The sequence below is a fragment of the Alligator mississippiensis genome, chromosome 4 (assembly GCF_030867095.1).
Source record: "Alligator mississippiensis isolate rAllMis1 chromosome 4, rAllMis1, whole genome shotgun sequence".
In the NCBI taxonomy this organism is placed as follows: domain Eukaryota; kingdom Metazoa; phylum Chordata; order Crocodylia; family Alligatoridae; genus Alligator; species Alligator mississippiensis.
Window position 1 is genome coordinate 58,131,919 of NC_081827.1, and position 12,676 is coordinate 58,144,594.

Sequence of the window (12,676 nt, forward strand, 5' to 3'; positions counted from 1 at the left end):
TTATGATGTTACATTCGTACTTTGGCATGATATGTACATTTTCATTTTACAGGTAGGCCCTATCTGTGCTAGCTAGGTAAACTATCTTAACACCTTTCTAAGAAGAATTTTTTTAAAACAAATACTTCCTAAAAAGAAGAAAATCATGTATGCTTTAATGGTGCTGAAAATCTAATTAAATTGGCAAAGTACAGAAATTAAAATGATCCTTTAAATGTTTGGCTGCAGGTGAGTTGGTTAAACCCCAGTACATTTTATTAAGTACAAATAGTAATAGATGACTTACCTTTGAAATACTTTTAACAAATCCTTTATGGTTTAGTTTGGTGTTGTTTAAAGCCTTTTAGAGAGAGCTTTGGAAAAATTGGAAATGGTTAGGTTAAGAAATGTAGGTCTGTAAACATTACATATGTTGGCTAATACTAAAGACTTTCATTTCTTTCATTTTGTTAGTGTATATATTTAGATAATTTTTGTTTTGACTAAAGGTTAATTGAATTATAATAAGCTGACAAGCACTGACAGTGAAATGAAAGGTCTGTCATTTTTATTGTGCAATGTTCTTTTCAGGAGTCCAATATGAAGCTCACTTAGTTTTATGTAGAAACCTGGCAGTACCAGGTGCACAGTTGTTGAGGGATACTGCCTTACTTCCCCATCTCTTGCTTCCTACATTGATTCAGTAGATTTTTAAACAAAAATATGCATTTAAAAAACTTAAGTTGTGAGAGGCATTTCTGTGTAACTTATGGTATTCTACTACCTGCCTGCTATTCTTGATTTAAACATAGGACTAGAAGGGACCTCTCAGGCCATGAATTCTGATTCTCTGTGTTTGCAGGCAACTTTTTATCGAAAAAGGTCAACAATAATATCCACCCTGGCCTCTCATTGCACACCACACTGACAAAGTATCCATGGTCCAGTGTTCAGAGGAAGGCAAAAAGAGATCCTACTGATATCACCTGAGGGGAAAATAGCTTTTCAATGCCATATCTGGCAGTTGGTATGACCAAGAGTGTATGAACAAGACCTACTGGCTTGCCACATATAAGGTTTCTCTGTATTGTTATGAGGAACAGAACACCCAAGCTAATCTCTTGTCTGCAAATGTGGCTAATGACCAGTGCTTCAGTAGTAGATAACAAAATCCCAAAGCTAAATAGTGTATTCAGAGGAGGTGTAGGGGTTTGTTCTGGCCACAGCAGCTCACCTGCAGGAGCCCAAAGCAAAGTATTATTAAACAAGCAACCTAGAGAGACATCTGTGTTCTTTTCAGCCCCCTCTTGGGGATACCAAATACATGATGGTGCATATCAGATGATTGGATTACTTCTCCAGCCATACCCCTATCGTGTCTTTTCCATAAATTTATCAAGCTCCATGTTAAAGCAATTTAGGTTCCTTGGCTACTTTCCCCCGAATTGTTTGGCTAACCATTCTAGAACCTCACTCCTCAAATAGCTTGAAACCCTCTTTTTATTTCCAGTCAATATTATTTTTAACTAGTTTGCATCCATTTGATCTTGTACCAATATTTTCCTTTTACTTAAATAGCTCTTCTCCTTTCCTGATACTCACTTCCCGAATGTATTTATAAAGAGAGATCATGTCCCTTCTCAACCTTCATTTTGCTAAGCTAAACAAGCCAACCCTCTTAATCTCCTCTCATTCCCTTAATGATCCTAGTAACCCTTCTCTGTACCTGTTCTTGTTTGAGTTCATATGACTAAACGCCAGATTTCTTTATGCATAGTGCTTCCCTCTTCACAGCACTAAAAATGGAAAATAACCTAAAGCTATGTCACGGGTTAGCTTTCTTTATCTTCTTTCTAGTATTCTGGCCTTTGTGAACTGTCTGAGGTACGTGTAAGAAGTGGACAGTTTCTCTCTTGCATTCTGCAGTAGGTTCAGAAGAGACTGATCTGGAGGCTTTCTGGAGTTCTGACGTGAAAAATGTACCTTCATGTGTAAACTTGAAGCTGAAAAATTACAAGGATGAGAGGACTGAACATGTGATATGACCTCCAGTTAGAATGTATTTAGGCCCCAGTTTCATGCCTTTTGGCTAGGTACAGATTGTCAAAAAGCCTGAGCCTGAATCAATTCAATCATTGCAGGTGAGCCTAACTGCTTAGATTGACCCAATAAGCAAATAAACATTCACTTTTGATTCTGGAAATACAACCACTTGCCTGCAGTGGCCCAGGCCAAAAGCCGTAGCATGCTAGGGGATGCCCCTCTGCTCAGCTGGATTACCATATGTATTTTATAACTCATCAGACTTCTGGCCCACAATAAAATAGTTGTTCCTAATCTTCTTTGTATAAATTAGGAAAACAAATCTAAAGCCATTCATAAGATTAAACTAAGTAGACCTATTAGAGAGAAATCTATGTTAATCAGAAGTAGGGCAGGGTGGCACATTTATCTATGAGCAGATGAATCATAGTATCTGATGAAGTACATTGTAGCTTGTGAAAGCTCATATCTCTCTGTATGAGTTAAGTCTAGAAGGTGCTGTCTTGTCCTGCCTTCTGCCTAGAACCATTAGGTTATCTTCTTTTCCAGCAAATATTTAGTTCAAATTATAGGAGTGTCAAACTCATCTGGCCCCATGGGAATGGAGCGAGACCTGTAGGCCAGAACAGACCCACAGACCAACCCTACCCACATACTGGAGCTAGCACCTGCAGCCAGTCTGGGACTGTACCTTATGTGGTGCCTGCAGCAGCTTATTCTGAGACCCATGCTGCATGCAGTGCCTGCCCTGAACCACCCAGAGTAGGCACTGTTTAGTATGTGTCCTGGACTGGGTGCTACATGTTCTGAATACCGGTGACGCGTGTCTTGGAGCAGGTGCTACAGGTTCTGGGTCCAGCATATGCAGGAGGGGAGAGGGGGTCCTGGACTGGAACATGCAGGTGCCGCATGCAGCTTGTGTCCTGGGGCCTGCACAGGGCCAGGTCAGTGTGCAGGTAGTGTGTGGGTCAACTAGAGACTCCGGGGCAGTACCCGGGCCCAGGTGATGGGGCGCATATCTTTGACACCCTTGCTATAAGTGGTTGTCATCCATAAAGCACCGAAGGGCAGTTTTTATGAGAAGCCTGTCATTTGAACTCAGTGTGTTCTGAGTTCAAATGAAGGCCAAAAAAACCAGGTGCATTTTATTTATCCCTTCAATGGTATAATTCATTGCATTGTTTAGTGAGAGATAAATCAAGATGGAGTTGATTGGGATCTTAGGAAAAAGAAAGGATTATGATAAGTAAACTGTAGCTGGTGATTTACTGCAATATACATATTAGTCTGCACATGTTGTTTAAAGGGAGATTTACTGAGCTGTGGGAGAGGGACCAATTTATATCCAACACCCTCCCCTTCATGTTCTAAATTACAGGAAGGAGTGTTGTTGATTATTTAATACATTTTGGGTGTTTTAAAATGGAAAATGTTTTGGGGAAACTCAGCTTGGAAGGCATAATGTTGATCTTTTGCATTTCATGTGTCAGCACTGCAAATTCAGTCAATGTTCTGTTGATGACAGAGATACTTTTCCATCAAAGTAATCAGGAGTCTAAAAGGAAGCGAGACAGAAAGTAGGCTGGAAATTAGGAAACTGAATTAAAATATCACACCTTGTCTGGTTACATTAATATGAATGTTATAAACAGGACAGGAAATAAGTTAATTGGGAAGTTGCCCAAGTACACTTCAGGCAAAGTTTGGAATCTAATCTACAGGAGTATAGGTTGTAGCTGTGTTGGTCTAAGCACCGAGGCAGGCAAAGTTCTTTGGGTAAATCTGACATCTTTTATTAGACCAACTAAGATAGTTGGAAAAATTCTTTTTTTGCAAGTTTTCAGGTATAAATACCCTTTCAGACAGCTCTGAGGCAGATGCGTATTTGATGTCCTGGGTTTGGGGCATGCAGAGGAGGTATGAGTTAAAGGGATGTGCTTCTCAGTACAGCACAAAGATGTGACCTGAATGTACTCAACTGGCGCTGTTTTACGGTGCGAGAATGCTTTTGTATTCTATATGAACCACAGCTTTAATCCTCCATCCCTCTCGAAGCCAGTCATACAGGCTGCTGATAGACATGAAAAACTAAAAGCCACCCTTTACCAGAAGAAGCACTGTGTTAGTTTGACCTGGCTCTGCAGCATCTGTATAGATCAGGCACTTAAGCAGGGCTTTTTGGTGCTTTTATCTGATGCTGATTCAAGTAGGTGTTAGATAAAAGGGCCAAACCTCCCACACTAATGGACCTGATCTATACAGATGTTGGACAAGCTGGGTCCAACTAACGTGATGCCTCTTCTGGGCATGCTGTGGGCTCAACTCATCAGCATGCCAAATTTGAAGTAAAGCACCATTTTCTGGGGTTTTTTTATGTCTGTAAGCAGCTAGCTGTGCTAGATTTCTGAGCACTAGTCCTACTTGATGACTTGGCAAAGTATGGGCAATGTCCTCTTGGGCTTAGCCCACAGAGCAAATAAAAGTTACTTTAGCTCATGTAATGGAGATGTGGGATGGTGTGTGATTGTAGAAAATTCAAAGCCTGCATTAGTTTTACCTGAGGCTTGGGAAAAGGGGTGGCAACAGCATGGGATGGATAGTTGAAGGTTGGAAGAAGTTCTGCACCACTGGCATTTGAAGAAGTCCCCTGATGGCTGCCAACCCTCCTTCTAGGAGTGCAGAAGTCAACTTTATTTGTTCTGTGTTGAAATTTTGCCTCTAGTCATGCTGGCAATAATGGATAAATGAAGTAGCACTCAGGACTAAGCTGTTCCTACAGCTACTCTTAATATCAAATAAGAGGAAAATTATTTTGTTCGGTGTTAAAATTTCATAAGTAATCTGTCTCCAGGATTATCTGTGTATGTAGACTAGGTTACATGGAGATAAAATATATTAATAAATGTTATTAAAATATTGCATTAAAAAGTTACTTCTTCCCTTTAAAAAGTTTGCTTGTATTTTTTAAATGCTTCCATGAGTGTTAGGGCATATGCTGTAGGAATGCAGTAGTTGGGGCTCTGCTAACATTTCCAAATAAACTTCTCTGTTTAAAGGGGCTTAATAACTTGCCCATAAAAATTTGCTTTGGGCAGTAATGTGGTGTACAAGTCTGCCTGAAAGCTTGCACTTTGTTTATTTAAAAAAATCAAAAGCTGTCTGTTTTCATACACTACTGAAATTTTCAACTGCTCAGAATAACCATTTAAATCTCTGAGTATGCCTGAGAAGCAGCTTTCTAATTTTTTTCTTATAAGCATGATAATATAAACAACTTAACAGCCCCTATTTTTAACAGTGTATTCAAACATCCTTTAAAGACAATCCAGATAAATAATATACTTTTAAAGCTTAGAAAATATGAAACTTCATGTGGGACTGTATCTGGAAACACTGACAGTTTGTTAACTAGAATACCTGTTAAAATCTGTTGAATAACTTCTCATTTTTAATACATATCTGCACACATTCACATTGTATATTTAATTAGATCTCCTGATTTCTCAGGCTGTTGTTTTTTAAATTTAAACTATCAGAAATAACAGTGGATGTTACTACTGATGTAGTTTTTCAGTCTGTTATACACAATAAACTTGAGGATTTGTCTAATGAGGATTTTTTTCGTGTTCTTAAATGGGTATAAGCCACTAGATCTGTGTCAACGTGTAAAAAAATTTGCACTTGGAAGCCACGCTAGTGTAAATCATATCTGTATAATGGGTTTGGATCTAGTGCAGCAACATCACTGTGATGGCAAAACTACAGAATGCCCCCTCCTGCACTCCTCCAAGTAGAGAATTCTTTAATTAAATACTTATTACCTGTACAATAAGAGGCTCTTTTTTCTACAGCAATGTAAATTAGCTATTGCTATACTGTGGTAAATCAGAGCATAGCTTCTGCACTGATCTTTGCACATCACATATTTAATATTGACCTAAAACAAGGAAGGATAAAAGTGATAAAATAAGCTATAACTCCCTCAAATGCTGTTATTTTTTTTCTGTTATCCTCTGGCTCTGTAATAGTGATAAAAGGAAGCTGTTCACATCTCTTCACTGTAAATCCTAACCTATGTGGATGTTTCAGATCTATATTTAGTGGTGGCAGTTGTTAACTTTCAGATTGAATTTGTGCCTGGTTTTTGGGCTCACATATGTTTTAACAGAACTTTGATGTAACCACTGTGCTTTGTTTATAACCCAGAATATATCCAAATCCTGCCTAGTGGAAAGTTTAGTTTATAGTAATCTTGTAATCATTACAGTTGAAAACAAAATTATTTTAAGAAATGTTGTATGTGTCAATGCCACTTATAGACCATTTAATATGACAGACATTCTAGGCATCTTACATATTAGGGACTATATCATTAGATGTTATGAACCAGCGTGTTGCACTGAAATCAAGGAAAGTACATTATACTAGGTGAAAATCTAGCATTAAGTTTTGCCATTGACCTTAATGGATATAGGCTCAAAGTCTAAAATGAGATTTAACACAGCAAGAGATTACAATTATTAGAATACTTGAGACAAATGGCTTTGCATATTGAGGTTACATCAGTGAAAGACTGTGAACTGTGCTTTATGTACTGTATTGAGTCCTATTTTAGTTAGTTTAATTTTTAAAAATAAACATGGATAGTATCCAACATGAGGGCCAGCGTGAATGGAAGTGAATTTGAAGAAAAAAAATAAAATGTGAAATGCTCATATGACTGCAGTGTATTTGAAAATACTGTATGTTCTCACATATGTTCCCATATATAATATGCACCCTTTCCCCCAAAATCATCCCCTCCTAAATTGGGCTGTATTTATTAAGTGGGAAGGCTGTCCCTGTGATTGCCATGCAGCTGCCAAGATGGCTGTCTCTTCTCTGGCTCAGAAAGCTGAAGGGACAGAGCCCTGTGTTAACCCGTTTAAAACCCTGGATATTGGCTGAGCACTGTAGCTTGTGCTTGAAGCAGCAGGTGAGCTGCTGTTAGTAATATGATAAGAATTGTGAGATGGAAACAACACTTTATTTACAGGAACTTGTATAAAGAACTACATACAAGTAGGGACAGACATTCAAAAAGCCTGAGCCTGAATGGATTCAGTCTTTGCAGGTTAGTGTAACTTGGCTAGGCTGAACCAGTTTGTAACTGTACAGACATCCCCTCTGGACTGAAGAAAGGCAGGCACGTGTCTGCCCCTTGCTCAGGCTGGAAGCCAGGGGGTGCTAGAACAGTGCTCCCTTCCCTTCTAAAGTGCTGAGCTGGGGGGGGATGCGGCCAGGCCCCAGCAGGATTAAGGAGGGGTTCCCCCCCACCCCCTCGGTGCTCCTCTGACTAGGGACGAAGCTAGTAGGGAGTTACACAGCCTTTGCTTACACAGCAGTGAGTTGCGCAGTATTTATCAGGCCATCAGCAAAACAAAAGCCTCTCTCATTAGTTCAAGCTCTTCTTAAACAACTTTTTCCAAGGAAGGAATGGAGGGACATTACCAGCTATCTGTTGATTATCTCCAAAAAGTCCTAAGTGGACACTGTCCTGTCTGCCTTTGTCCTATCTGCCTTACACAGACACCTCTCAGCATTAGCTAGCATAGCACATTCTGGCTATGGTCCATGCTGTGGGAGAGAGGAGGGAAGGATCTCTGCATGATGGGGTAGGGGGAAGCCAGGCAGACCCTGCAAATCTCTGCTGGATCTCTAGCCAGGGAACAGAGGGGTGGGGCCAGCTCTGCTGTGGAGCAGAGAGCCCCGTCCAGGGCTGCAAAGCATCTGGGATGCTGGGGGTGTCTGGTTTATCTTAAACCAGCAAGGAGTCTGGGGCAGACATTGCATAAACCGGTTTGAGCCAAATCAATTAAGTCTGATACTACATTCAACCAAGCTTATCTCAATTCGGTTTCAGCCATTTTCAAACTGGTTTATGTGCACTGAATATCTGTTCTGTTACAGATTTAAACTAGTTTCTGATCGCTTAAATCGGTTTATATGTAATGTCTGTCCCTAGCCAAAAAGCAAGTCCTCCAGGAAATATGTTGTTTTTGCTGCTTGAACCGAGACTGTTTCTTGGGATGCCACACTTCCTGTATGCTCTATCACACAGTCGGCTACAGCTCTGGAAAAATCTTTTTTTCTATGTTCTGCTTTCCAAAAACAAGTGTTTTATTTGGGGCTGTATTGTATGTGAGAAAATATGGTATGCTACTACTTGGATATCTTTTTTGTTTGTTTTATTTTGCCTAAATTGCCTATTAATTTAAAAGTTCCCTTTTTTTCTTCTTAATGAAGGGATGAAAAGTTGCCTTTTTAACCTATTTATGGACTTCTAAATTTCTTTAGTGTCTATAAGAAGAATAAAGAGAAGTTATTAATTTTATTTTTCTGTTACTTCCAAAGGGACATCAGAGATGGCTTCAGAAGAAAAAGCTTCTACCCTTCTCATTATATAAGAGAGAGATCCCCGCATAAGAGGGACTCTCCTTTCTTCAGGGAATCACCTGTGAATAGAAGAGATTCTCCACACAGCAGATCTGGGTCCAGTGTCAGCAGTAGGAGCTACTCTCCTGAAAGAAGCAAAGTCTATCCTTTCCACCAGTCCCAGCATAGCAGAAGTATGTCATCTTTACATAAAAGAAATATTTCTTCTCAGCAAGGTAATGCTGGATTAATGATGAAAACTGATTAGTGAGGTGAAATTGATTCCTTTATATAGGATCTTTCTCTTTATATTTCCTCCTTCTAGAATGACGACATTAGAATTTTTATTGCAACAATATGTTGCTGCTTCTTTGACATTGTGTAGCACAGAATTCTCTCTCTTCCCTTATGTATATTTGCTAATGTCTCTTGTGGGACCACACAAGTGTTTGTTTTTCAATAACAATTCTAGGCTGGTTGTAGGCATCTCAGTTTTCATGGCTTTTCTATGTACAGCATATTTTCCATTAGCATCGAGTGCTTCTGTTGCTTCTTCCTGATGGTATTTTATTGGATCCCAATACAAGCAACTTTGCCATCACCAATTCTTGTTGAAGATTTCTACTTGTTTCTCCTTTTGACCAGGAAGAAAAGAGGAAAAAAAAATAGGGGTGAACCATATACAAAGTATGTTATTTTTTACATTTTAAAACAGTGAGATTATTTCTTAGAACTTTGTTAGTGCTTTAATGTTTGTCCTTTAATTGTTTTTAGTGATTTCATCACATTTTGAGTCTTCAAATCTTGCTTCCCTCAAAGCAATGCAAAATCTTCCATCTAAAGCTAAATCATCCAATTTATGGCCTGATTTTCAAAGGTCAGAGAGGTGATCTTTATGTATTTAAAATGTTCCAAAGCTCCGTAAATAATAAGTTTGCAAATCTCAGTAGAGTAGAATCCATGTTTTCTTTCAAACTTTACTGCTTCCATTATTTCTATAAATTATGCGAGTGTATACAGATGTCTTTTCACAAGTACTTTCTAATAAAACTGCACCAACTCTTTTGTCTGCTTTGGCAGTGAACTTTTTGTTTCTTCTCCTGATTACCTCATCCAGATTCTTATTACCTGATCTTTATTTTAGGTGTTTTGGGATGCTAATCCCAAGGAATTTAATTAACTAAGGAATTACTTCATCCACCACTGAAATACAGACCATCTCTGAGGGAAGCTATAAAATTTGTAGGAAAACTTCAGAGCATTCTATAAGTTTAGGCAGATTTATTTGAACTTTGGCAGTATATTGGAATACCCACTTGTCTAATCCTGTCAGGCTAAATAGAAATTACAGAAAAATGCTGCATATGTTGAGACATACTTTCCCAATTTATGCAAAAATGTTGTGTCCTTTTGTAATGCATTGTGTTCATTAATATACAATCAAATTGTATGTCATAGTGTTGTCTCATTGAAATACAAGTAACAAATTAGCCTGGTATGTAGCTCTGTAGTGCAGAAACTATTAGCCATAGTGAGATATCCACTCTTAAACCTGGATATAATGTCTTACACTGGTTTACACAGGATTTCTTTATTTAAAATGGCTTGTGTCTTGAAAAATGTTATTTCTAAATATGCTTATTTTGGTGATTGAATTTTAAAATGGGTTACTTGATGAATGAACAGGGCTTAAATAGTGTTGATCAGAACATTGTTTGAATATAATTTGATAGGAAATTTTTGCTTTGGAAAAATATAATGAAAGATCATGTCCTGTTAATATTTTTAAAATAAAGATAAAGGACCAAATCCTATTGAGGGCTCAGGTAAATACCCCAAACAAAATGGCCAAACAGCAGTAGCTATATGAGGCTTACCCTGTTCTGGGAGCATTGTGGGAAGCAAGAATCTGTTCCACAGAAGTTTGGTTATGTGAGCCAGGATATATGGTTCACCCACACATGTATACATAACCATGACATCTGCATATAGTTCTTTATTTCTGCCAAACAAGTTCCAACTTCATTGTTTTTCTTGGATACTTGCTGTCCACTAGCATCACAGTTGATGATCTGGAAAATCCATGCTACTAAATTATGTAATTGGTTTTATAAATGGTACTTCCCAACACATTGTACCTTCCATTCCTTTGAATGCAAGACCAGGACCTGCTGTTGATATCCGTAGTAGCAAGGAGCCACAGCTCGTGAGGGGCCTTGACATGGAGGAAGAGTTAACACACTGACTTCTCCTTCCTCCAGAGCATATAAAGAGTGACCAAGCACACTAGCTATGCAGTTAGCTTTCTTGGGGAGATAGGCCTGAGTCTGCGTATATGGCTTTGTTGCTGACCCTGGACTGCCACAAAGTGATAAGTTCTATCCTATTGCTTCTTCTGCCACCCTAACACTCAGCAGGCATACAGATGGTCAGAAATGGAAAAGCTACTCTTGAACTTGTGGTTACAATAGTAACTTCTATGTGTACTGTTGAACCTTTGTTGACTTCAACATTCAGAATAAAATCTTAATACTACAAAGGATCTCTCCTGTCATTTGGACTCCATGTGGCTATATCCCAATGCCTGCTAAGCTTGTCCGTCCGAAGTTTTCTTTTAGGTTCCGCGATTAGTGATCAAACAAAGTGTTAGATTGAAAAGCTATAGAACTTCTAATTTCACTTGTTACTCAGTTTTGTTCCAGCAGTATAAAATGATACTGGCCTACCAACTCAAAATGGTAGGCCTCTAATGGTAGTCTTCTAAAATGGTAGTCTTCTAATGAAAAGCTGGAAATGAGAGAAAATATGCTTTCTTAAGTATATTATGTTTACAAAATTCTACCATTCATTGGTTCATCAAGCAGGTTATTTTATTTTTGATAAATTAGGGGAATATCACTAGATTATTGTCATCAGAGGGTGAGAAAATATTTTTTATTAATGGGCTACAGAATCTTCATTTTCAGTTTTGCAAGGCCAGTGAATATGTATATAGGGCAAAACTTTAACATTCTATTACTTTTTTTTTTTTTTTTTTTTTAAAGGTAAAGAAAGGCCTTCAGGTCAGTCATTGAAAACATCAAGAGATGCATCCCCATCAGGTTCAACAGCAGTACCCTCTTCAAAGGTAAATGCCTTTAAATATTAGTCCCTAAAATGATTTTCAGACTCCTGTTTGCTTATTTGGCAGATGAAAGAGGCAATTTACCATTAAAAAAACAAACCAAGCACTTTCCATTTACCATATTTACTTGAATCTAAGATGACCCCAATTTTAGGATGACCACCCCAATTAGATTATACATTTGGAAAATTTATAAATTTGTTATAATTTTCCAGGTATAGAATCTAATGATCAGAAGGCTGTCTTGAATGTGTGTGCCCTTCCCCCTATAGCAGGAAAAGCAGTGGCTGGTGGGGTTATGCAGCTCCTGCCCTCCCTGCCACCTGCACCTCCTCATCCCCTGCTCCCCACAGTCTCTGCCTCTTCCTCCCCATTCCACACAGTCTCTGCACCTCCCCGCTGCTTCCCAGTCTCTTCCTGCAGTCTCTACTTCTCCTCTCCACTCCTTTCCATTCTTTGGCCCTTCTCCCCACCAGTCTCTGCCCCTCCCTGCTATTTGCCCCAGTCTCTGCCTCTTTCCTCACCCCCCAGCCTCACTTCCCTTTTCCCCCAACCCTCCCTTACTGTCAGATTCTACTCAGGCTCTGTTCCCTCCAGAAGCACAACATGTGGAAGCCTTTGCCAGGCAACACGGCAGCATCAGCACTGCTGATTGGCCAGGCAGGGGACAGAAATCCACGTGCTCCATGGCAAGCTGTGCCTGACAGTAAGTGGGGAGAGGGGCCAGAGCGAGATCAGGAGCAGAAGTTGCAGAAGGGCAAGGGGGGCGAGGAGGGGTGGGTGGCTGCCGTGGGTCTGACGGACTCAGGTCCACAGTTATAGCTACAGCAGCTGCCTGCCTCACCTCTGTTTTGTACATGACTCTAAGACAAGGGGCTGTTTCCCCCGTGCTGATTTTGTAGGAGAAATCTCGCCTTAGGTTTGAATAAATATAGTATCTGCAGCAAACCCCGGAGTAAGAAACAGTGGTAATGAGAGAGGGTATGGGAAGCGGATCCATAAAGCTCTCGACTGGGAGAATATATATATAAGGGCTTAGTCCATCTATCTGTCCGTAACGTTCTTGAGGGGTGTTGCTCCTGCTGGGATGTGGCTCCACCCAGTGCTGTGTCAAGA

The 12,676-nt window shown here is 39.5% G+C and overlaps 1 protein-coding gene across 5 annotated transcripts in view; it reads left to right on the plus strand.

Annotated features, from left to right (window-relative positions):
* Positions 1–12,676, plus strand: part of PPHLN1 (periphilin 1) — a 130,790-nt gene that overhangs the window by 43,736 nt on the left and 74,378 nt on the right. For 3 of the 5 annotated variants that reach the window (XM_059726023.1, XM_006269092.4, XM_006269088.4), the window contains 2 exons: positions 8,416–8,672; positions 11,481–11,563. In XM_059726023.1, the coding sequence (XP_059582006.1) occupies positions 8,416–8,672; positions 11,481–11,563 (340 nt within the window). The remainder of the gene's footprint in view (positions 1–8,415; positions 8,673–11,480; positions 11,564–12,676) is intronic. The other 2 variants (XM_006269091.4, XM_006269094.4) reach the window with 1 other exon arrangement.